At 52.7% G+C, this 26,636-nt stretch overlaps 1 protein-coding gene across 2 annotated transcripts in view; it reads right to left on the reverse strand.

Moving 5' to 3' along the window:
• The window catches only part of RASA3 (RAS p21 protein activator 3), a 119,297-nt gene that overhangs the window by 57,746 nt on the left and 34,915 nt on the right, over window positions 1-26,636 (reverse strand). For both annotated transcript variants that reach the window (XM_042930903.1, XM_042930908.1), the window contains exons 2-3: window positions 12,204-12,321; window positions 1,572-1,675 (exon numbers count right to left, since the gene is read on the reverse strand). In XM_042930903.1, the coding sequence (XP_042786837.1) occupies window positions 1,572-1,675; window positions 12,204-12,321 (222 nt within the window). The remainder of the gene's footprint in view (window positions 1-1,571; window positions 1,676-12,203; window positions 12,322-26,636) is intronic.

Genomic DNA, 26,636 nt, shown 5'->3' on the forward strand with positions numbered 1-26,636 from the left:
TCTACAATGGAAGCACGTAGCCCCAGAAAAGGGTTTCTTCAGGAGGGGGAGTGTCTATAAAACACTGAATTTCTAAAATGGGATAAATATAACGTATGGAGGTACGTTATATTGTCTTTCAACAAATGTTTGGTGACTGTCTCCCAAGCCAAAGCCGGATGTTAGGGAGAGACTGGGTCCAGACTGTCCTGAGCTTTCTCGTAGGTGCAGAGGGATGCCAGTGGTCAGCTGCTCACAGGGAGGAGGTGCCAATGGCCGGCATAAAGAAAGGGCAGCTCTGGAAGCTGTGGGAGAACGGAAGGATGGAGGGAGAGAGAGGCAAGCTCTGTGGCCACGGTCCAAGCAGAGTGCAGGGGGTCGGGGCCACCCCTGGGATGGGAGAAAAGTGGACTCCAGGGTACTCCAGGGTACTGGGTCTCAGTGGGTCAGTCAGGAAGGTGAGGAAGGGGCAGGTGTGGGTTTTACCTGGTGATGAGGAACCTTGGGCCACCACCAGTTCAGCATGACAACCACAGGGGGCTGTGGGGCAGCCACACTTAAGGCTGGGCACCAAGGACGCAGCAGAGAAACAGCCAGCTGGGGCGGCAGCTGGACAGCATGAGGCCGGAGGCTGCGGAGGGAGGGGGGGGGTCACCACCGCCTCGGGGCTACTGGCTGGGACAGAAATACCCCTCACTGGCTGTGCAGGTGACCTTCTCCGCAGCCGGATGCCCCAAGAGAGCGCAGGAGAGAGGCATGAACACTCCATGATTCAAATGCTCTACTGCAGAGCTAAGTCCCCCAAACGCCGCCCCAGGAGCAGCCATGGCCACAACACGGGCATCACATGGGGCCTGGAATTCAGAAACTACACTTGTGCCCACACTTAGCCTCTCAATTCCTAGTTTTCGTGCCACAGGAACATGAATAGGGTCTTCCTGGGACAAGTACCCTCTTGATTGGATAGGCCCTCCTTCCTCTCCAGCAGTGCTCCCCCGAGATGCTCGCGCCTCTGAGAGCCCCAGTACTATCCCAATCTCCATGGAGGAAGTCAAGAGTCAGGGACAGGGACAGCCTGGGGAAGTGGGAGGTGTCCTCTATACACTGGTTCCTCAGAGGAGCCCTTGGAAGTCATTTGGGGACAGGCTAGGGGGTCTCTGTACCCTGACTTTGAAGGACAGTTCTGAAGCCTTTGCCAGTGTGGCCTGGTGTCTGCCATGTGAATTCATGGTGTGAAGTTTCTCTACACGCCGATGGGTAGGAGGGACTTAGGCAGCTTGTCCCTGCCACGGACGACACAGGAGGCCCATCCAGGGAGGCCCATCCATGCCACAGAGGACTCAGGAGGCCCATCCAGGGCACGGGGGACGTGGGAGGCCTGCCCCAGCCACCTCGCCAAAGCTAGGCCAGCCCCGTGATCACTGCCACTCCCCACCGCCACTCTGCACGGCCAGAGAGGCCAGGCCAAGAATGCTGATGGGCACTGCTGGCTCCAAGCAGAGGACCTGGAGGAGACACTGGTGGCTGGCCAGAATGAGATCCCATCCAGAAGAGGCAGAAGAAGTGAAGAAAACATCCATTTCAGTACCTACCTATGATGGAATCCCTCCGGAAAACATCTCTATCGAAAATGTAAAATGACAGGTGCCGAAAATTCCGAGGAATTTCGCAGTAGAAGTCTTCTCCGTAGAAAGGGCTGAGAAATAAACAGAATGGGCTCTGTTAGACTGTGGGAGCCGCGGCCTTGCTATCTGCCGGCAGGTGTGGGAGCCTGAAGACTGAGCACCAGCCTAGGGCACACGTGTGTCACCTCACCTTTACATGTCACACTGCGCGAGTGGCCTGCTATGCTGGCGGAGAGCTCCACGCAGTAAGAGTTGCGCCCACTGTGTGTGCCCAGGACCGCTGCGACACTCTGAGTGTCTGGGGCAGCAGCTGGCAGGCCCCCTTTATGCATTCAAGGAAAACTCGGCGTCCCAGTTTCAGACCAGGCCCCTTTTGTCCCAGAAGTCGGGGTGAAACCCACACTTCTCACAGGGGAGAGGACCCCTGCCCACCAAGCTGAGCCTCCACACAGACCCTGTGCGTGAGTCACTGCGCAGGACACTCAGTGGCTTTTGGGCAGAAAGCCAGAGGCCCTGTCATTAAACAGACCCCAGGTGCTCTGGGTGGGCAGGGCTGAGGTCAGCAAATGTGGCTTGCGGACAGAGGACATACACTGAAAACAGCCCTGCACCAGGCCGGTTGCAGCTGCTGACAAGGTGGTCAGCAGATCACTGCAGCGCACACACAGCTGCCTCGGACTTTGGTGTGTCCACCCCACGCACGCTCATGGCAAGGGTCCACAGCAGGAAACATAATCAGTCAAGGAAGAGCTAGAACAGCATGCTACATTGGTTAGAAAATGAGCCACGTTCGTTCCTGCTCAAGCTGGAAAGGTGAAGAGGGACAGTGGTGCCCGGAGTGGAAGTTTACGGGGAGGGACACAGACGTGCCCCAGAGAAAAAGGGAGGGGGCGGTGTCAGCTCACTCATCACCAGTCCTGAGATGACCCCCACCCCATGCTTAGGCATCTCTGAAGTCAGATGTCCCCTGCAGACAGCGTAAGGAAGGACTGCTCACACGTTAATTAGCCGTAACAAGATGGTGCCTCTCAGAACTGACCAATGCCACAGACCCCTGGGATACGGTGTTTCTGTGGCACGATGTGCCATGGTTCCATGTGGCTCAGTTGGTGTCTGCTTCCTACCATTCCGCTCCAGCAGGAAATAATGAAATATCCTAAAACACAGGCACTTGACACGTCAGTCAAAATTACCCAGCTCCTGAAGCTCACGGGCCTCATCTCGACTCACTCCGTAGTTGGATCAGCTCAGCATGGAAGGACAGACAGACGGAGCGTATGGGCCCTGGGATCAGCTCAGCATGGCCCGGTGGCCCCAGAAGGATGGAACATATGGGCCCTGGGATCAGCTCAGCAGGGCCCGGTGGCCCCAGAAGGATGGAGCATATGGGTCCGTGCTGGGGCTAGAAGGAGACCCCATGAGGAAAACAGACCCACGACTGTTGGTTTGTTGATGCCAGCCCCCCAGGTAGGGGATGCACCAGCCCCTGGATGGGGGGCAGAGGGTGCGGTCAGGCCAGCCCCCCAGGTTGGGGATGCACCAGCCCCTTGGGGGGGGCAGAGGGTGCGGTCAGGCCTCTGTCCTCTCTGCATGGCCGGGACAGGCTGCCTGAGTCCTGTCCCAGGCTCATGCTTGACATGAGGCAGAAGCAAGGAGCAGGTCAGTGCCCTGGCCTGGGCCCCCAATCCCAGCGTGTGGGACTCTGGTGTTTGCTCTCCACATGGAGCCGTCTTCACTCAGGTTGCAAGTCAGAACTACCTGCACAGGCTTGGAGAAAACGTGGCTGCCCTGGCCCTGTCCCCTGAGAACCCTCTCCAGGGCGAGGGGCCACAAAGCAGGAATCTTTAATCCCACACCCACATGAGTGTCTAACACAAGCTGCCAGGTCATTACGGTCTCTGAACCAACCACACGTTACACATGGGCAGCATACAGATCCCTTCAGTGGTGCAGAACCCCACCTTGTACCCTCGGGCATGCCACGCGGGGCCAGGCTTCATCTTAGAGGCCACAGGGAGCCACACTCCAGGTGATGCCCGGCCCTGGGCAGCAAGCCCGTGCTCCTGAGGGGCTGGTGGCATCTGATAGAGCCCAGGCCTGTGCTCCGAGGCTCTGTCTGCAGGTACTAGGTCCCCGGTGACCACACCTGTCCTTCCCCAATGGAGCAAAGGCACCCAGGAAAGACACTGTCTTCCCCGTGTGTTGATTCCTAATTAGACTTACACGGATGCTCTTGGAACTGCCCTGTGCTTTGCTCCCTTTGGCCTGAACTGTTTGCTTTAAAAAACACACACATTCGTGGATAGGAATGTTACCTATAACTGTTAACTAAAAGCAAGAAATAGCTTTTTCTTCTTAAGAATGAATGAAACTGTATTGAGAATTTTGCCTTATAAAATCAAAAGTAGGCTCACGAGGATGGCCAGAACTGAAAAGACAGAGAACAAGTGTGAACCCTGACATGTTGCCTGCAGGAACATAACACGGGGCACCACTTGGGCAAACAGTGGCAGCTCCTCAAAGCGGTAAACAGAGTTAGCATGTGGCCCAACAACCCCCACGCCCAGAGCAGGGGAAACACACGTCCGCACAAATACTTGCACATGAAAGTTTACAGCAGTGTTCGTACCAGCCAAAAAGTGAAACCCAAAAATCCGCCAACAGAGGAACGGATACACAAGGTGTGGTTCAGTCCACACAGGGGAATATCATCAGCCGTGGGAAGGAGACACGATTTGCCACCTGCTGCCACGTGGGTGCACCTTGAAATCATGACGCTCAGGGAGAGAAGCCACAAAAGGCCACACACGGTGTGATTCCATCTGCATGAAATGCCCCAAACAGGCAAATGTGGGGAGACAGAAAGTCTACTGGCGGCTGCCAGAGAGCAGGGTACCGGCAGGAAATGGGGGGCAGCAGAGGGGATGGGCTTCTTTGAGGGAGACAAAAATGTCCCGCATTGACCGCGGTGTGAGCTACAACCCCAAATATACTAAACCCACAGAGCTGTACATTTTAAATAGTTAGTTGTATGGCATGTGGATTATGTCTCAATAACGCTATTTTTTTAAAAACCAAAATTTCAGGGGCGCCTGGGTGGCTCAGTTGGTTAAGCGTCCGACTTCGGCTCAGGTCATGATCTCGCAGTTCGTGGGTTCGAGTCCCACGTCGGGCTCTTTGCTGACAGCTCAGAGCCTGGAGCCTGCTTCGGATTCTGTGTCTCCCTCCCTCTCTGCCCCTCTCCCCACTCACACTTTGTCTCTGAAAAATGAATAAATGTTAAAAAAAATTTTAAAAAAACCAAAATTTTAAAAATACATAAAGAAGTCAGAAAGTGAAAGCCAGAGTTAGCATTATAGGGGATATCCTGCTAGATTTTTCCTCTGGAGATATATGAATAGATATAGATGGGGGTGCATGTTTTTAGATAGAAGCGGGATTACATGATGCATCCTTATACACAGTCTGCTTTTTCCTTTGATATCATGCCAAGGACCACTTTCCAAACAAGTACATAACAAGTCTGTCGCCAAAGAGCACCTGAGGTGTGAGTGAGCACAGCAGCTTGATTCGCCCTCGCCAACCCTGACGGGCACGGGCGCCTTCCTGCCTTGCCGTCGTTGGGGGGGGGGGGGGGGGGGCGGCTGTGGGTGGCCACCCGCCCGAGAAGGACCCCCACGGCAGAAGGGTGCTCGCGGTCTGAAGGCTGTGGTGTGGAACGCCCCTCTAGAAAGTGGGGACAGATTCAGCCCACACCTACCCACAAGATTCTCAGCAGCATTTACAAACCTGTCTGGTCTGATGGCAAACTAAGCATGCTGCTTCCACCGGCTCAACAGCAGCCACACAAGCATGAGTGTGTCCGCTGAAACGCCTCTGGCCCAGGCTCTCTTAATGCCCATCTGTGTTCAGGATATTCATCCACTGAGAACTTTCAAATTTGTGTTGCAGCTTAGGAGACAAATAACTGACACGCAGCACGTGAGAAATGCCTTATTAACTGGAAACACCACAACGTGGTTAATAGTATCGGTCATCAATGGGCAAGGATGGGCGTGTGGTCCCGCCTTTTCCGAAACGTGGGAGGGACCCTGCCCTCAGGAGCTGAGGCCGCCCAGGCAGCAAGGCCTTTCAGAAAGACCAGCTGTGGCACTGTGGGGGCAGGACGGTGGACGGCAGCAGACCCACGCGGGGTGTGAATGGGCCGGGCCTCGCCGTCGGTACCCTTCCCCTGAGTGTCCCCCAGCCCAGGACACACTGGCATGGTCATCCGGACAACCCCACCCCCTTCACGGGCAGCAGAAGTGGAAGTGTGTTTGCAAAGAGAAGGAAACTGAAGCCTTCTCCATCCCTGCCCTTCTCCGTGTGCCCGGCAGGACAGTATCTGCTTTCTGGTGAACTCAAAGGGGCCCCAGCTCCCAGCCTCCCCTTCCTTCCCATTAGTGTCTTAACCTGGGGCATCTCTCTGCACAGACCCCACTTTGCCCCGACCAAGGTCAGCAGCTGTCAGACGTGCGATTAATGCCCCACACAGTCAGCCCGTACTTGCAGCCTCGGGGCTCCAGAAAAGCAGCCCGAAGGACCCGGCTTGCCCTAAATGCTGCTGCCTGACGGAGGAAGTCACGCGTGCCGCGGCACCCACCTCTGAGGCTGGCCAGGGTGACGAGCTCTTTCCCTCAGTAACAGCAGGAGAAACTCGGATGGAACTTCACAGCATCAAGGGATCACACACAAACAAAACACCTCCAGACCAATCTTCAACAAGGAGGAACCACCTGTGGCCCCTCCGCTCCTCCCACAGCCCAGCGGTTCACACGGGGCCTCGGCTGGGACCCGTGGGAAACCTTGCTCTTGTCCCTGAGTAATTTCCTAACGTCCAGGGTTGGGGCAGGGGGAGGGGCAGGGCTGCCTCAGCTGGGGTCGCTGGCAGATTTGGGGGAGACGGGAAGGAAAGAATAAGGAACGCCACGGAGTGACTCCGTGAGACGTCCATTCTTAGGACGGTCTTCATAACAGTCTGAGCGATGGATGTGCCACGGAGAAGGCCCGTTAAGGTCAGAGCACCCAGAAGCAGCAGGTCCGGGCTCCCAGCGGGAATGTGGGGCCCACCTCATGGCCCAGGACGAACTGGGAGCCAGGTGGGCAGAGCAGGTTTTCTAGAAAGGGCTGCAGCCCATCTCCAAACAGCTCCGAATTCAGCTAATAAAACGTGCGTGTGGTTAAATCATTAACTGAAAGCTAGATTAAAATTTCATTAAGCCAATTCATTGCATTTCATTGCATGCAATTTCATTGCATGGGGGGTCACACAGCACTCTTGCTGCTGGGACTGGAGGGGTGGAGCTACGTCTCCACCAGGAAGGAGAGAATCAGATCAGTTTTCGTCCCAATGCTGGGTGGGCAGAAGTGTCCTGCCTGGACCCCACACACTTGTCACCTGGGTCAGTCACTGCCTGCACTGGCAGTGCAGCTCCGAAGGGTCCACGGCGGCTACTGCCGACCACAGGGACACCGAGGACACTCAAGGGTGCTGGCCTGGCAGGTGGGGCCGGAGGGGCCTCAGGTCAGCACTGGGCAGGCACGGGACCAGGCAGGAAACACACACAGGGGGCTGTTCACACTCTTCCCGCGGCACCAGGACCCAAACTAGAGATATCTCCTGGAGCGCCCCAGAACCGGGTGAAGGTGAGGGGAGGGAACGATTCCCTGCCTGGTGCGCCCCAGGACCGACCATGGTGCGGGGGACGGTTCCCCACCTGGAGCGCCCCAGGACCGTTGGTGGGTTAGGATCCCTGCCTGCAGCACCCCAGGATCTACTCCAGCTGGCAAGAAATGTCTGGGCCTAAAGTCCGCATTTATGTCCAAAAAACTTTTTTTTTTAACTTTAAGTGGAGAAATTGGAGATAAGAGTAAACATCAGGAGAAAATGTTACGCATGTAGCCTCATGAGTCAAAGTCAGTGTCTGCTCACCAACAACTTGGTCTTTACTGACAACTTATAGAAAATGAAGTGTGTCTTCCCAAATCACAGACCCCTTCCCGTCCCTTTCAGATTCACCATCTGGGGTCTTCCCTGGTTTAGTCACCCCCACCACATTGCAGTGCTGTCTTCTGAGCAATCTGTACCTTTCAGGGTGAGCAGAAGACGCTCCCGGGTCACAGGCCCAAGAGGCACACACGCACCCACTCCACCATCTTGCACTGGGACGTTCTCAGCAAGAAGGATGTGAGGTGCTGTCACCACGCCCATGCCCGCCAACGCGATAGCGAGCTAGTGCACCTTGTCACTTGGCTCCAGAAAGTGGTTATTTTACTGTCTAACTCCTAACTTTATGTAAAAAAGCAAAACCAAAGCATACAAACAAAAGAACAAAAAAACCTCCCCAGAATCCCACTCTCCCTCCCCCACAAATAACCACATTGACATTTATGTCCATATATTCCAGACCGTTTGGGAAACACAGCCTTGTAACCTGCCCTCACGACTCAGCAAACGTTACCACCCCGAAGAGCGTGGGCAGCTCCCACGTTAAGGGGCCACCGGAGCCCCCGCTCTGCAGGAAGACAAGACGGGGGCTGCAGGCCAGGACCGTGCGGTCGGCCCCTTCCCCTCACATGGCGACGCAAATGCGAGCAGGTGAGAGGAGGCAGAAGGTGGCTGCACCAGGGCCGGGTCCTGGAGCAGCTGTGGGGACAGGCCCAGCACCGCGGGCACGAGGGCTGCCGGTAGGAAAGGCGAGGCTCACATCAGGAGCCTCTCCGGCCAGGAGCTGTCACACATCCTGGGGGAAAAGGGAGCCAGTGTCACCCTCACAGTAATCACCTACACCGACAAAAGGCAATGAAGACACTAGCACTTTGTGGAACCTTCTTGCAAAGGAGTGGGCTAACCCAGCACTTAAGAGGTCTTGTTTTTAACTTCTTTTGTGCCTGTAGCATCAGTACCCTCCTTCTACTGGATAAAATGGTGATTTCCTCCAGGGTAACCTTCCCCACCCCTGTAGTGCAAGCAGGAGGTGACCCTCCTGAACGGGACCAAAGATGTGCTCGGCAGACGTGCCGTGCTGTCCAGGACCCAGTCGGTCCAATGTCCTAGAGCCTTTAGTTCAGGTACACAGTAAACAGATAATGAGGTGCCATTTAAGTGATGACACAATCACAACCCTAAAAAGTTACACAAAGTTCGCTGTCAACATCAGGAAGGTTTTTTCCGAGTAAGAAAGAAACTTTGCCCAAAACCACCCTTCAGAGGAAAGGGCTCCTTCGCTCTCACAAGCGGGTCTGCAGCGGATGCTCCCCCACCCCCGCTCCCCCACATCAAAAGGAGAGGAAAGAAAAGGGAAAGAGAAGAACAAACTAGGCCCTCTCCCTAAGAAATCGGCTGAGTAATCACCAGTGAGTGCTGGGGACACCACGCAGTGTGGTCACAGCCTGCTGCCGCCCCAGAGACCACCATCTGCTGGTGAGGAGGAGGAGGAGGGAGACACGTGTCCCCTTCTCTCTCACATTCTGTCTGCACTTCCTACAGAGTCCAAACACATGCTGTGCAGCAGCTAAGCCCGAGGCTGACCTGCCCCAGAGGCTGCGGAAACTCCCGCTGGAGCTCTGTGTCCCTCCAGAGCATGAGGCCTGGCCAGGCCGCCAAGCCCTTTGGCTCTTCGAGTTCACAGACCAGATGGAGGCTCCTGTTTTCCCGGCGACTCTGCCACCTGAAGCATCGGACCCGAGAGGAAATGCTGGTCCTGGTGGAGGCGTGCTGGGGGTGCAAGATGCCACGGCGCAGTGAGGCGGGACCTCCTTGGAGGTGACTACCCCTGGGGTGTGGCGGGCCGAGCCCACACTGCAGACTGTAGGTATCACCAGCTCATGGCCCAATGTGCCCACTTCCTTCTGTCTGGCAGCCGCTGTTGGAGTTGGGGCCTTCTTCCTCTGGCCCCCGATAGCGGCAGAGGCCTACACACGGCCTTCTGCTCCTGGGCTCTGCCCTCCGGCCACGGCTGCTCAGGCCGGAATCTTAAAATACCGTCTTGTTCCAGCTGCTGTCCCATGCGGGCTCCTACCGTTCTCTCTCCCCTCACTGTGGGAAACCTCAGGACACACGTTTAGACACCATTCTGTTTGGTCCTTAACCCTCTCTTCATCCTTCCTTCCCATTTCTTTGTGCACCTGGGGTACGGCTCCACTAGGCCTTCTAGTTTACGAAGTCTCCCTTCAGCTGTGTCTCAGCAGCTATGTATTCATGCAGAGTTTTTCACTTTAATTCGTGTCTTCCTCATTTCTAGAAATTCTACCTGGTTCTTTTGTAAACCGGTTCATCACTTTACCATTTCTCACCCCGTGCCTGTTTTTAATCTTGTCTCTGATTACTTCAAATTCCTTAAACTTTGTTGGCTGACCTGCAAACTCAAAGGTCTGACTCTGTGGTCTATTGTTTCAGCAAATACACACAACACTTTATCTCTTGTGTTCCTTGTGAATCTTCTCCTCGGAGAACACAGACGAAGATTCTTTAAGGTGTGAACTGAAGGATATGCTTGAATTTGCTTTGACTGGCTTTTCATCAGCTCGGTGGACGTCACAAGCTACTAATCCAGGACTACAGTAATGTACGTGCATGGACTGAGGTTTCTGGACCACAGACACAGTATGGATTCAGGCCTGCAAACTCACAAGACAGCTGATTTTCGGTTTCAAACATTTGGCGCCAAGTGGAGGCAGCAATTTTTCTTGCCAACTTCTTGGATGGGGTGGATTTATTTGCCTTTTGTAAATAACTACTATAGAGGAGAACTCCGGGCTACCAGCTCACAAGGCCCACCAGTGTGAATAGGGTTTTGCCTCGATACTCAATGACCAAACGCACCCATGTTTTAAGCTCCTGGAATTATACTGTTGGTGTCTTTCTTTGCTATCAGCTTTCACTTTCTGCTTACAGCACCCTCTCCTTGTCTGGCATATTAGATAAGCACTCGATAAATACTCATTGAGCTAATAAAGAAACAAACAAAAACAGCCAAGCTTGTTGAAACTGTGTGTAAGGAGAGCATGAACATTCCACCAAGAGTTGGACGCTCTGATGAGCTCACGAGAGCTCACTGGCTTCTTGGGACACCATTTTGGGGGTTACCACTTGATTCTGGCTATTTCTCAGAGGGCTGATTCTCCAAACAGAACATATTACCACATCATCACTTTCATTTAGCTCTCGGCCTCCGTTCCTTCTCTAGCACACTCTCTAGTGTCACCAAAGTCAGAAGCCACCATTTCTATTTCTAAACTTGTGTGAAATGCTTTGAAGACTGTGACTCCAATTCTCAGCCTTGTCTAAAACAGAGGCTCCCAAACACAGTCCAGGTCTGGGGGAGGTCCAGCTTCCCCGGGACTACAGGAACTTTCCAGGTGTATCCCCATGGGCCTCCAACATCAGCTGTGTAAACACGGGAAGGATTTATCCGGCATCAGGACAATGGAAATAACCCTGAAGGTTCCCTGGCACCACCTTCGCCATCAGCCCCAAAGCCGGACTTGACTCCTGACAAAGTCCTCAGGCTTCTGCAGAGAATCTTGCATGAAACAACCACGCCCACTTGGCCTCGAGGGCGGCCCTGAGTGCTGGTGGCCCTGGTGCAGACGGAGCACGAAAGGTGTCCCCGAGTTTCAGGGCCAGGAGATCCTCAACAGTCAGTGGTCTGGATGTGTCACTGGCTCCCACTCCAGGAGCAGTACACAAGGATATAATTCATCTGCTAACACATTCTCAGATCCCAGCTGTTTGCAGGGATCCACACGACAGGCTTTGCCTGGATCCTTCTCTGCTCCATCAACCGCGTGATGACAAACACTCGTGCAGGAGCGGCCTCGGTGTGCTTCTCCCCGGCCACAAACCGCAACCCCAGCCCTTGCTAACACTCGCATTTTGGGGGCCCCTCTCCCCACCCCCAATGTGAACTGCTGTGACTTTTAGGGCGCCCTCACCTCCCATCCCTGGGTGTGGTCTAGGGCAGCAACCCAGGGAACTTGTTAGGAACGCAAATCTTCCAAGTCCTGGGCAGACATCTGGGTCCCAACGAGCCCTCCAGCGATGACAGACCCTGAGCGCCTGACCTTGAGAAGCCGTCATGTGGCCTCCTTGTTAGGTGCCTGCTCCTTGACCTGCTCTAAAGCTATCACTGAGCGGTTCCCCAGCCTCTGGCCCCCCGTGGGCATTTACCTTCTTGCCCATCTCAGGTATGTCTCTCTAGGAAAACTGAAAGGAAGGTGGTAAAACAAAAATATTCACCCTCTCAAAATGCTTGATTTGTGCTCTGCGCTTGTACACACCTTCTGGCTCATCTCTGACCAGGAGGTGCCTGCATGTGTCCCCGCAGGAGGTGGGCATTGCCACCAGCACTGTGCCCCCGTGCCACGCAGTCCTGGGTGCCGCAAGCACTTGGGAACAGTGGCGGTCCGCCCCCAGGTGGAAGCACATTGCCCGGAAAACCAGAGCTCGAGGGAAGGTGCCAGCTGGCCACGCACACGGAGCAGTGGACGGCGGCCCCAGGCCCGGGCGCCCCCCCCTGCAGAGGGAAACGTATCCAGTGAACCATCAGCAGACATTACCAGAGTGACTTCTCCACAATTTTGGTCCTAAAAACCTCCTCCTGGTCCAGGTTTACGGTGCAGTAGCAGTCTCGCATCTTGTTTGGCCCCGGGTACGTGGGAAGGTTTTTGGCTTCACCTGGAAAGAAAAGGTACATAACACTATCAACTGGGCCCGGAATTACTCACAGATGCATCTCCAAATCACGGCTTTCTTTCAGAGCAGCACTGCTTTCTCTTGTGTATACTTGGTAGCTCTTTTGTTTGTTTGTTTGTTTGTTTGTTTGTTTGTTTTGAGAGAGAGAGAGAGAGAGAGCAAACAGGAAGGGGCAGAGAGAGAGTCCCAAGCAGGCTCTGCACCATCAGCACAGAACCCAACGTGGGGCTTGAACTCACAACATGAGATCATGACCTGAGCTGAAATCAAGAGTCGGACACTTAACCGACTGAGCCACCCAGGCGCCCCCCATTAACTCTTTATAATGTCCTGGTTTTCTTGTCACCACAAGTCACAATGTCACAGTGAATACCATTTGCACTATTAGAATGCAAGGGAATACACACATTAACCTCCAAAACAGACTGAAAAAGTAGGGATCCATGGGCCTACCATTTGGGGTTATTAGTTTTATTTTATTCACACTAGCCCCCTTAATTTTGTTTAACGTTTAAATGATAGTAAGGTACATATAAACTAAAATTTATCATCTTAACCACCTTCAAGTGTAGAGCTCAGCAGTGTCAGGTGTATTTACACTGTTGGGCAACCAATCTCCATAACTTTTTCATCTTGCAAAACTGGGACTCTGCACCCACCCTACCCCCAGGCCCTGGCACCCACCCTCCCACTTTCTGTGTGTGAATCTGGCCAGTCGAGGTTAATTCACAGAAGTGGGATCATTCAGCCTCTGTCCTTCTGTGACCGGCTGACTCCCTCAGCACAATGCCCTCAGGTTCATCCATGTTGTCCCAGGTGTCAGGATCTCCTTCCCTGTCAGGGCTATAGGTGGGTCACACTGTATACAGATGGGCCCATTCACCCACCCTGGGTCACTTTCTAGTCTGATTTTGATTTGATAGCATTAGAACAAAATTGGGGCAATAATTAAGGAGGACTCTCTTTTATTGACAAGCTGTTTAAAATACAGAGTGATTAGCCAGTTAGAAGTGAGTCCCAAAGGGGGACCTGCGGCACAGATGTGGGCCGAGTGTCTCCCCCTCACAGCCCCTCCTCCACATGGAAGTGTGGCTGGAGTGAAGGAGAAACCCACAGGCAGCAGCACGGCCGGCCAAAAATGCCAGACTCCTCACTGACCTGGGTCTGTCTAGAGGCCATCATCAGAACCACAACCTATGTCCTCCGCTAGAAATGCACAAGCGTGAACGGCAGGCCCAAACAGCCCCGTCCACTTGCAAACGGAGAGTGATGGGTAGCTTGCAGCATGGACAGCTGATGTCCAGGTGACGTCTCCTCCGAGGAAGAAAAGCCTCAAACACACTCTTGCCTCTAAGTCTTCTGGGGGGCGTCTGCAGGCACTGGACCCAGTGCTGGGGAGACAGATAGGTTCTGAGAGCCCAGCACCACGCCATCCACCCAACACGGCCAGTAAATACCTGTCACACCGTAAGACCAAACTACCTCATTCTTGCCGAAACTGAAAAACACACCAAAAACCAACCTCAAGCCGGAGCCCAGGTTCCTCCGAGCTCAGCGCCAAAGCCACGTGGCACACACCATCCTCCACAGAACTCCAGCAAAACCAGACATCATCACTCACTTGGGGGAAATGAGCTCATTTAAAAGATGCCACTTTGCAAACAGACATATGCAAGAGTGCCCAGGAGGGCAGAGAGTGCCTTGATTTGTTCCAAGCTCTCAACTTTTCATTTAATGTCATTACAGAGTAGAACAAGTTGGGAGAGGGCGCTGACCTGGGTGGGCTTTCTGTGCCCAAACATCGTACTTCTGACCAAAGTGTCCTTCAGGACTCCTAAGAGCACCAGGTATAATCTGTGCGGGTGGCCCCTTCCTGCACACGGCCAGAACGTGAGACCCACTTCCGAGCCTCAGTTTCACCAACTGTAAGAACATGAGAACACACTAGCTCTCCAAGGCTCCTCCAACACCAAAAGCGTTTTAATTTCAAAGATTCCAGAGGTTTTTCTTTTGGGAATCATCACTGGCTCTTAGTTGGTAAGGAAAGAAATAACAGATGAGCGTTTTCTTGCACGGCCACCTCAACATTGCAATGCTCCGGAACACACCATTTTTAACATGAGTCCAACCCATGAAAACATGGCCAACCGGGTAAAAGGCACGTGAATCTGAGCCAAGCTTCAAGTCAGCTGTTAACATCAAAAAACAGACTTTGTGAAGACTCCTGGCAGATGTGAAAGGTCAGAAAAACGTGTGCGCAGGGTGGGGGACCAATCCCAGAGCCAAGGGCTGTGGCGGCGTCTTCAGGGACAGAAGGGCAGGTGGGGAGGTGCAGGATGGACATATGGCTCCTTCCGCTGAGCTGACCCAACAGGGCAGTCACATCACACACGTCACCCTGAACCAGCCCTTTCAAAAGTCTTCTGGTTCTGGACTGGGAACTGATCACTTTTGCCACGTTCACAAATCTTTAGCCTCATAAGCAGCCCAAATCTGTGGACGTCCCAGCTGACGCCTGTATGATGTGAATCAGGGCTTCCCACACTTCCCTTCGGAATTTCTTTTTGCAGCAGATGAGATACTTAGCTGCAAGTTCCTGTGTTCCTTAAAAGGAGAAGAGAAACTTGTCTGAAAGCTTCATGGGAGATGATGGTTGGTGGAAATCACAGAACTGGGATTTTGTTCCTGTTTGTTCTCCAAAGAACTTTGGAGCAGCAGGAACAGTGGCTGACACTCCTCTTCAAGGTGAGCACCGTCAGGGCACAAGAGAAAGATGAGCCCTCCCTGGACAAGATGACACTTGACACTGAAAGTGCCTGTGTGAACACAGACTGCCGCGTTCCTCCCACCCTGCTGGCCCCAGGCGGAGGGTTACAGAGGCATCCTGGCCGCCATGACGATGGTGCCACAGAGAGCCAACCTTAACAGGCCACTCAGATCAGCAGCAGTGGGGGCAGTGGGCAGCATCGCCAGCCACGTCCTATGCCCGGGGTCCTCACAGTTGGGGCGGAAAGGTGGAGAATGATAAGCTACCCCGAGTCTCTGCGTGGAGCCCCGCTGCAGAAGGGGTGGGGGTGTCTCAGCTCTCGGGTGGTCCATCCAACCACATGAGGAACCGGCACCAATTCTTCCATGCTGACTACTTGTCCCACAGTCTAGAGGCCGTTTCCCTGGCTGACTGTGTCATGGTGCCTCCCTTTTCCTAGCATGTGGAGACACTTACCCAGGAAAGTAAAGCCCTCCTGGCATACAGTAGGTGCTGAATTATTTGTTGAGCGAACGGATAAACAAATGACCACAAGGTAAAAGAAGGTTTCATTCTAAGAACCAGAGTAGGATCATTTTCCTCCATCTGACCACATCTGAAATGTACCCTCGGCACCAACAAGAGCCGTGTGCTGCAGACGGCAGCTCTGTCAGCCCTGAGAAAGCAGCCCCTGCCTGGTCCGGGTGGGCCGCTGGCCTCAAGGTGCCGAGAGAGAGACAAGTCCCCATCCCTGAAAGCGGATGTCGGAGGTCACAGACCCCAGTGCCCCAGGAGAGACTCTGGCGACGGCGGGGGGGGGGGGGGGGGGTCTGATCCTGCCTGCTGCCCCCAACACCCCAGAAGAGAAGGATAGAGGGAAGCAGGTGGGTGGAGAGCTCCGCTGACAAACCACCTCTCTTCCAGCTGTGAGCCTCGGGCGTCCTTCCTGTGTGTGCTCTGAGCCACCACATCCACACCCCTTAGTGGCCCCCCAGCCCGTGGCCTCCACCTGTGAAGGGGAATATTGTGGGAGAACGCAGGCAGGTCTCTTGGCCACTCTGGTTCAGAATACTCAAACGGGCCCAGAGATTCCGGTCACTAACTTATGCTAACAACATAAAAGTCTATTTCCCCAAAAAGATCAATTCCATGATTAAAATATTCTCTTTCCCTGAGTATATATTTTTGAATACCTTGCTATCTTATCTTGATATTAAATAGAACACAACTGCATAAAAACAGACACAATTGGGATTTCTAAATCAAGCTACATGCGATCTTCCCTGCTGCATGCAGATTCGTCCTGAAAACCCCACGTTGAGCTGCCTGGACCCCCGCAGGGCACGACCTCACAACCACTACCGCCTGCTTCCTCTGCCTTCGGGAGGGTCACGGCCCAGGAAGGGGTACTGACACACCTTTCAGATTTCCTCAAGTAGATAAGAGACAATTCACAGGGAAATTAAAAGCTCAAAATACAATGAAAAGAAGGAAAATTACACGTATCCAGCTGCCCCTCCCCCACCACGTGTGACTCAGCGGTCAGTTGAGCTCTGAGTTCCCTAGTAGCTAAGGCAAGAATGGAAACAAGGCAGAACACACTCTTCAGACTTTCTCTGAAAATAAAGCACACCATTCTCCCTCGGGAAACACTGTTTTACAGCAAGGAGGTGACGGACTGGGCCTGTCTTCTGTGCTCCTTTTACGAGAGATCACATGGCTACTTCTCAGCCCGTCTGTCATGAGATGAGGCACACAAACTACAGTTGCTGTGAGAGTCCCGGTGAACGAGGTGGGGCGGCCCCACTCAGCTCAAGGCCAGGCCTCCACGTGCTTACCACAGACTCAGACGGCCATCTCCACAGCCAAACCGTCCCACGGCCGAGGCTCCTGGAGACATCTGGATGGCCCAAGTTCAGTTGAGGGGCCTGGTAAGACCCCCAAGGAGGACAGCAGAGCCAGGCCCCAGCGGTCCTCAGTCAGGCCTCTGCCCTCAGATGGACAGCTTCCAGCCACACGGCCCCTCACTGGGCTCCTCTGTCCTCCCCGAGGAACCTGGGACATGGCTGGGTCTCACTTCTGTCTGCCTCCAGCATCTAAAACAGCATACTACTCTGGCAAACAGTAATGATCCTGTAAACGTTAGCTCAAACGAAAAGTGAGTGAATGCACTAATAAAATGACCAGCTGGGCAGGGCTTTGGGAGTACTGATTCCACACCTCTGCTGGGTATTTCGCAGGCGTCTTTGAGAGCCAAGGTGCATAATCAGGACCAGGGAGCTGGACCGTCCAGCAGTGATTGGGCAAGGACAGGGCCCTGTGGATTCCACCCCAGTCCAGGATGTGTGCTGCACCCTGAGCCAATGATCGGGCCCCTGGAGGCCACTGCTGGAGGGACAGCACAGGTGCTCTGGGAGACTGCATGAGCAGAGCCTGAACTCCCAATACCTTTGCAGACCCACAACATGTGACAGAGGCATCTGGGATCCCCAGCTCCTCCACCAGCCGACTGCCATAGCCCATCTGGACCTCACAGTACTGAGGATTCACCTGGCCAAATCCAGCCCAACCCGCCAGCCCCAAATCCCTGGCCCCAAAGCTGTGAGATACAGGTGGCTGTTTCTAAGCCTTAAAACTGTGAGGAAGCCTATTCCCAGGACACACACAAGTCCAAAGCCTCACAAGCTCATACAGGTCTACCCAATGCACACACAGCTTCCTCGTATCACAAGCTCATACGGTATGAGTATCACAAGCTCAGCCGGGCACACACAATTTCTCACGTTAGAAGCTCATAGAGGACTACCCAGGGCAAATGCAATTTACTCATTTTCTGAGCTCCTATATTGCTAACCGGGGCGCACACTATGTCCTCAGGTCCTGATCTCATACACTGGAAGTCAAGTGGCTTTCCTTTTCCTCCCCCTCCGGCACACTGCTGATGACCTTAATCATGCGATTACTCCAGTGACAGGGTCTGACCCCATCCAGCCATCATCTTATCTGTGTGTCACAGCCCTGAGGGGCTCAGGACATGTGTCCTGTGGGCGGCACGGGGTGGCTACAGGAGATACTTTGCACATGCCGTGGCGTGATTCGGTTCCTATTGTACATCCGTTATCCCAGATTGGAGAGGGGGAAATAAAACGTGATAGACAGACACCCACGGCGAGCCAGATGATGGCACAGCCCGGTCTGTGGGGACCTTTGAAGGCTGAACCAGCCAGAGCCACAGCTGGTTGTGACCTGACCAGTCCCCTCCTAAGAGGTCATCATAGCAGCAAGAGAGAGCAGAGCAGGTCTGTCATGATGAACTGTGCCGGCTTGCTTTACAATTTCAGGATCCAACTGCTTTTTTTAACATTCCTTAACAGACCAAGAGACTGGAACAAAGAAGCTTAAAGCCCCCGAGTGAGTGTGCAGGAGGCCTGCCTGCTCTTGCCGAAGCCACATCAGACAAGGGCTGTGTTCTCATCAGGGCCCACACAGGACCCTGGACCGGGGTGGCCCTGCTGGTCCTTCGCCTCATGGTCACCTTACATTTACCCCCTAGAAAAGGGGCTGTTGCCCCGACCTTGATTTCCATTTGTCAGGAAGGTAGCATTCTGAGCCTGTGAGTAGAAGACGCTGTCCCCCTGCCAGCCACACTGTCATAAAAACACATAAATCAGGTGTCGTGTCCTCAGGCCATGGCTCCACAGAGGCCAGGGAGACACCCTGTATTGGGTGCTCCCCTCAGGTCTCAGCCTGGGGCCCTTACCAAACACGGCGCTAAGACACAGTCTGCTCTCTAAATGCTGAGTTAGTGGATGTCATTTAAAAATGGAGTGATTTCACATTTATTTTAAATCCTTTAGAAAACTCTGAGGATCTGGCCATGCCCATAGCCACTTCCCCTTACTGAAACGGTTGCAGCAGATCTGGTGGGGTGGCCCCTCTCAGGGGCACCTGCTGGCCTTGTGCATTTGGAACCACCGTGCCACACATTTGGGGGACAGCCCAGACCTGTTCAGGTCTTTTTGTGCATGTGGTTGTCAGAATCCATCGCTCGAGAAAAGCCACCCCATGGTGGAAATGTCGTCAAAATACAAACCCAAGGGCCCTGGCTTCTCATGCAGTCTGCCCTCCCTGACCCCTCACTGAGTCTGCCTACACCCCACTCTCCAGAGTGCCTGTCAGCCAGGGGGCAACCGCCCCAGAGCCCTCCACCTCCCCAACAGTGCAAGTGGCATCTGGGGTCCCCTTGGAAAATGGAATCTCTAGCTGGAAGGCCACCTGTGGCAGACTGCGGGAGGAGGGGGACTCTGGGGCAAAGGCCTATAGTGCATCTGCAGGGACGGAGGGCAGGCTGGCGCCCACCTGCCGGGAGCGCCTCCCCCCTCCACGCCCCTCGCTCTGGGTCACCCCTGGCATCACTTAATCCCATGGTTCCCGAATGGCCGGGCAGACCCCTGTGCCAGGACCACAGCTACAGGTGCACGGAGCCCCCTTCACGTGGCGCTAGGGCTGCCAGGATGGGGTGAGAACGGAGGAGGCGGCCTCGGAAGTCTGAAGAACGGCCCCTGAATGAGAAACAGAAGCCTAAGACACTACAACGCCAAGACAGAAAATCAGTCACTTCTCCATTTTCCAATCAGTTCTGTACACAACAGCACAACCTCAGAATTATTTACATGTTCAATTTTGAACCAAACTCAAACTATTCAGCACCAAAAAGACACAAAACAGTAGCTAACCTCACCCTCTCACTTAAAATCTAGTCTTTTCCCAAGCAGGGAGAAATGCATGTTCTAATCTCACACTTTTCCAATGAAGCTAGAGGTGAAAACAGTGTTCTTGGACAATACCTCGATGCTGAAATAAAAAGCTGGAAAATCATGAAAAGTGAAAAAGAAACCACCAGTTTCCTCTTCATTTTTAAAATATTGTGTTGAATGGGCCTTTGATTCCTTGGAAACTAAACTCTGTGTCTATTCGCAAAATACCTTTTCACCTAGTGCTGCATTTTCTATCTAACAGCCATGAAGATCAGAAAAGAGTAAGCAGGCCGTCGAGAGCACAGCCACTTTGCATGCTGAAGACACACTGAGTGTGCCCTCCGTGCCCGTGACCCTGACACCTCCCCGCAGCAACGTGGAGACGTGGTCCCCCCAGGACCTCACGCCCCTCCCAGGCGGCACGCTCCGGGCAGACAGGTGTCCACACCGGCAGGAGGGCCGCGCTCTGGCTCTGGTCCAGGCCAGGGCTCGGCGTGTCCCCACGGTGTGTCCCCGCAGCTCCGGGTGCCCCGGCCCCTTGGCAGCACACGGGCTGCCCCCCGGCCCCAGGAGGGGAAGTCCAGTTAGGGACCCCGCGCCTCTGAGCTGCGCGCCTGCACCTGCTTGGCCCTGGCGGGGAGGGGGAAGGGGAGAGAGGTGCCACCAGCAACAGCGACTTAAACCAAAGCCCCCAGACCCGGTCCCGTGTGCTGGGGGACCTGCACATTCGCACAAATCACAGACTTTCAAAGTCACAGAAGTTATCAAAAATACTGTTTTAGAGACATAGATGCTCCCATGCCCTCAGGTTGCAAACTGCTGTGGGGACACATGTCACCTCCCCGCGACCCAGTCTGGGGCATCTCACACCTGCGAACGGCTCCATGCAGGGGCCAGAAGGGACCGTCCCTCACCGAGCTCCCAAAACATGTGTTTGCGTCCCGTGTAGGCGATTCTCTTGTGTCACTTTGCCCAGTGCCTCTCCCCCTGCAAGGGTACACCTCCAAAAGAACCTCAGAATTCTCCAGAGAACATCCTCCTGCGACCTCCTCATCTGAGGGAAAGACGACAGATTTGAACAAATCTGCATAGTGCAATTTCCCAAATTAATGTTCACATGATGAAATGTTAGCTGGTTACTAAGATCAATGAATAAGCTTCCTGAGAACACAGTAGGGACATACATAAGAAATAAATAAAGAGGGACGAAATGTCAGTAAGTGTGAAACTATAATTACTAAAACAGCAACTGTGCCTCGCTGTAAGTAATCAAACTGTAAGACTTCCCGAGTCGTCTACACCTTCCAGCACCGTTCCCCTCCCCAAAGTCTCCTGCTCCTGTCCACTTTGTTTCTACTAATCACAGACACATTCTAGAAGGGGTGAGGATGTCCAGGCAGCTGAGAAGGGTGAAGAGAACAACAGAAACAGATGGCAGGAATATTCTGAGGTGGTGTTTTTAACGTAGGAACTAAGGTGAGGCTACTATGCAAACGTATGAAAGAGTGGGGGGGCCTAGACACTGGTGAAGATAAGGATCTGAGCTGTCTTCAAGCTGAGCCTGGGCCCTCCTGGGGGCAACTTGCAGGGAGGTTACCCCACGTTATCCCTGCCCATTAGCACAGTAAACAGGAGGTGCCAATAATCACAACCACACAAAGAGCATGCAGTCTGTAGGATGCCCCTGTGCCACAGAAACCTCAGCCTGGGAATGGTTTTCACCTGGTGCTCCCGCCTACAGAGGAGGTAGAATGTGAATCAAATAGGGCAGAACAGCTGGGAAATCACCTGGGAGGTCACCTGAGAGAACGTCTGGGTCAACACCTGAGAAAACACCTGGGGGATCGGCTGGGAGATCACCTGGGAGATCACCTGGGGGAACACCTGGCGAATGTCTGGCAGTGGACACCAGGGCCACGCCCAAGGCCCACCGTTTCCTCCGGTGGAGGTGTTGTACACTTGCTTGTATGTGTGCATGTCTCTGCATATGTGTGTACACGTGTGTGTTTTGATTTCTGGTTTTTCCTTTAACAGCTTTATTGTGACAGGATCAGAATACCAAAAAATCCACCTGTTTAAAGTGTACAACATGTTTAAAGTGTACAACTCAATGTTTTTTAGTATATTCACTAGATTGTGCAAATATCCCCACAATCAGTGTGAGAACATTTTCGTGCCCCTGAAATCAACAGCCTCACCCCTTCCGCCTCCCCCAGGCCCTGGCAGCTCACTCTCCATCTCTATGGTTTTGCCTGTTCTGGATGTTCATATAACACGTGATCTTTGGAGTCTGACTTCTTTCAGAAGCATAATGTTCTGGGTTCGGCCACACTGTGGCCTGTGTCAGGACCCTGTACTTTCTCAGGCTGAGTGATACTCCCCCGTATGGATGTACTATTACATATATACCCAGTTCTTCAGTCGACGGACACTTGGGTTGTTTCCAGCTTCGGACTGCTCTGAACCCTGCTGCTGTGGTGACTGTGTACAGGCTTCTGTGTGGACAGGTGCACCCGGGAGTACAGGTGCTGGGTCATGTGGTATCCCCGGGCTCTGGCCTCCGAACTGTTCCCTACGGCGGCTGCCACACTGCATTCCCGCTGGCAGTGGATGAGGGTCCAGTGACACTCACGACTGTCTGTCTTTTCAGTTACACATTGGCTTGGAATCAAAGAGATGCCTGTTCCTCAATTTGTTTTATGATGTAAAATGAGGCGATTGTGGTAACAGGGTTATGAAGACAGTAACATTTTTGGCACAGATTTCTGCACTTCCCACACAATGGCCAACCATTGCACTCTGGTTTCATGTCCCAGGTGACTGGGCTCCCCAAGCCTTCATCCCAGCATGAGAGATTCTGGGTTTACACTGCCTGTGTCCGAGCACTGACACTGAAAGCACGGGGGGCTGGGCCTGAGAAGCTGGTGTGCGACGACAACCACGCACAACCCAATCCACCCACAAGCCTCTAGGCCTCCGGAGCTTAAGGAAAGATCCAGCTTCTTTCCTAGAGAAAGTGTGAGGTTCCCAAGGCTGGTCTACAACTCTGGCTCAGCCTCAGGGGCCAAGGAGAGAGGCGGAAACACTGTGTGTATAGGTTTCCTTTAAAATAGTTTCTTTATATGTATTTTGTCATTGCTGCTCAGAAGTACCGGTAACACAACTGTGGGAATCCAAGATTAAACACTACAGTCTTTCCACAGCCCCAGGCCCAGCCATAGACCCACCCTCTAGAAATGTCACTGGTTTCTGTTTCTTGGCCCTGGAGCAAACATCACCAATTTAAATAACAGCATCACTGATATTTCTTGGTTTATCAATTTAAAATCAACTGTTGACTCCCTGCCATGAAAGGTGAAGAATTTAGGGTCATGCACATCCCCCACTCCTGCCTCCCAATCATTTTACTACGTCAAGTACTCAACACTTCACGCTGCTCTGTACCTCTCACTGTCTCACCTACTCTCTCAGTAAGTTGACTCCAAACATGCTAACTCCACAAGACGCCTGTACATCACGACCATGTGGCTGTGTGTTGTGACCAGACACCACTGCCCCCTCCAGCTCACCCTTCACTTCGTCCCCTCCCGCTCGGCCTGAGAGCCTGCCTTCTCCAGGCTGTGCTCTGGGCCATAAGGAGGACACCCCCCCGGCCCATCCAAGGGCCTTTATCACTTGACAAAGTACGAATTCAGCATCCAGGTCCTCTCACCCTGTTTAAGGCACAATTCCATTTCTAAGAGCTTTTTAAATACATTAAATGGTCCAAATTTCCATTCAAACCTGTAGCCGCTTCCACAAATGACAATTCCTTGATTCATAAAGTAAGACCCTGGCCTGGCAAGGACGACCCCTCCCAGCCTGTGCTGGAAAGAGAGCCAGCCTCTGCAAGACCTAGGGTTTGTTTGTTTGTTTGTTTTCTCCAGAAACAACCAACATAGGATTTCAGGCTGTTCTTTTCTGCCCTGAATACTTTGGTACTTTTCTTTCTTTTTCCCACACCGTTCTCTGTAAGAATCCGGCTTGAACTTGAGAAAGAAAATTTCTTAGATGTTAACAAAAGATTAGAAAAACCATTTTCTTCCTTATAAAATCAGAGCCTGTCACTCATACCTCTAATGCAAAACCCAAAGTTCTGGAAAGACTTTTAAACAGATGATGTTCCTTTGTTCATTCATGTCTGACCCAAAGGGAAACCGCCTGGGTCCTGACAGACCCAGGGTCTGCACCAAGAGCAAGATTTCATGTTATTCTGGGGTAAAGAGACTCAGAGGCCTTTCTGATGAAAGCTTGCCCTTTTCATAAGTAACTTATTATCTCTTCGGTTGGCCATGTCTCAGGCACTTCAAATGCTGCAGTCAGGGTGGTCTCCGACTCTGCTGGGGGGTCCCCAAGTAGTGAAGGCAATTATGACAGGTGAGCACAGGGCCATGTGCTCACAGGACTTCACACATAGGTAACATCCGTGTTAGTAAGTGTCACTGCAACAGTCCTGTGCAACACCTATGAGATGCATGTGTGTGCCACGTGTGGCTCCGTAAGGAAGGAGGCATTGCGGAAACCCTAGCGGTGCTAACATCTGCGTGCAGACGGCAGAGGGACTGCTCCCCCCAACAAACCCATAAAATTCCTTCTTCTTTTCCTTCCTCTCAGCGGCCAGAAGAGAGGCACAGAGAAGACAGACGGTGGCAACCCCCAGGCAGGGGCGGGGGGCTGGAAGAACCCCCCCGAGCAAGGCGCCACGACCACCAAGGCTGGCTGGCTCTGCTCCTCCGAGCCGGACAGAAAGAAACAGGCGATGAGAGCAGAGGTCTGCGGCAATGCAGAGTGTGGGAGACAGTTACCACAAAACAGAACCTGCTGGCCACAGATCTGGTAAGCATTCTGGTATCCAAAATATATAAAGAGTTCCTACAACTCAACAGCTACAAATGACCCAATTTAAAAACAGGCAAACAACCTGAAGGACATTTTCCCCAAGATATCCAAACTGGCACACGGACAGGAAAGGACGCTCAGCATCGTGTGTCCAGGGAAATGCAAGACAGACCAGCAAGGAGAGACCCTCCACCATGAGGGCAGCTGGGATGTCTGTAACACAGGAAAACACCAGGTGTCGGTGAGAAAGTGTGGCACTCCTCCACGGCCACTGGGAGCGTGAGCAGCGCAGCCCTGTGGGAAGCAGGCGGCCAAATGCTCACAAGAACTGAGAACAGAAAGGTGCAGGTGAATGTCCACGGCAGCGCTGTTCACAATACCCCGAAGGTGGGGACAACCCAGACGTGTGCACCTGCCATCCAGGGACCAGCGGACATCATAGGCTGTGCAGGGGCAGGTGGGACGGGCTTGCTGGAGGAATACACACTGCTCCTGTGGGTGATTAAAAAGTCTGAAACTAAAGGTGAGTGGTGGTTGCACGACAGGAGAATGCACTAAATCCCACTGAAGTCTATACTTAAAAAGGGATAGATGGTGATTTTTTTTTTTGAAAGAGAGAGAGCCTGTGTGTGCACAAGCAGGGGAGGGAAGCAGAGGGAGCCCAACACAGGGCTTGATCTCTCAACCCTGGGATGTGACCTGAGCAGAAACCAAGAGTCCAGTCAGAAGCTCAACCAACTGAGCCACCCAGTGGCCCGAAATGGTGAATTTTATGTTATGCACATTTTATCACAATTTAAAAAAGAAAAGTAAAGATGCCTACCAGTGTTTTGACAGAGGCCATGGCTGTTCTGTGTGACTGTGATTATGACACAGGGGCCACATTCCACCCAACATCCTTTTCTGGAGCAAGAAAGGGTATAAATAAATTCTTTTAAATTTTACATTTAATTTAATTTAATTTAAAAAAATTTTTTAATGTTTATTTATTCTTCAGGGAGAGAGAGAGAGAGAGACAGAGCGTGAGTGGGGGAGGGGCAGAGAGAGAGGGAGACACAGAATCCGAAGCAGGTCCCAGGCTCTGAGCTGTCAGCACAGAGCCCAATGCGGGGCTTGAACTCACAAACCTCGAGATCATGACCTGAGCTGAAGTTGGACGCTCAACCGACCAAGCCACCCAGGCACCACTAATTTCATTTTTATTCGTACATTTTTGTTGGGAGTGAACATACACTTGGTAAACACAACTCAGCGAATTTCACATATGTGCACAGTATGTAATCAGTAGCCAGACCAAGATGTGGAATGGTCCCAGCACTCTAGAATGTTCTTCCAGTCTTCCCAGGTCAATACCCCTCCCAGGAGGGCTTAGCACTCTTCAAAATGTTATAACATTTGTTAGTTTTGCCTGTTCTGAACCTCATAAAAATGGAGCCAGACCTGTTAAAGCACTAGATGTTGCACACTGGATTCGAATTTCATCTTTAAAAAAATTTTTTTAATGTTTATTTATTTTTGAGAGAGAGAGAGAGCACGAACAGGGGAGGGGCAGAGAGAGAGGGAGACACAGAATCCAAAGCAGGCTCCAGGCTCCGAGCTGTCAGCACAGAGCCCCATGCGGGGCTAGAACTCACAGACCATGAGATCATGACCTGAGCTGCAGTCAGATGCCCAACCAACTGAGCCACCCAGGCGCCCCTCACCTCTCATTTTAATTTATAAACTGAAATAATTTTATACAGAGAAGCTTGCCCCTCATCTACCATTTGATAACTCTTTCGTGAAGCTCACACAGAAAGCTGGGATAAATGCTTGATTATTCCACTTATTTACCAGATTTTCAAGTAACAAATTAGTGTCCTGTCGTCCTCGAAAGGTGAATAATTTAGGCTTTTTTGTAATTTTGCAATTATTTT

Source organism: Panthera leo, chromosome A1, assembly GCF_018350215.1.
Source record: "Panthera leo isolate Ple1 chromosome A1, P.leo_Ple1_pat1.1, whole genome shotgun sequence".
NCBI classification, from domain to species: Eukaryota; Metazoa; Chordata; class Mammalia; order Carnivora; family Felidae; genus Panthera; species Panthera leo.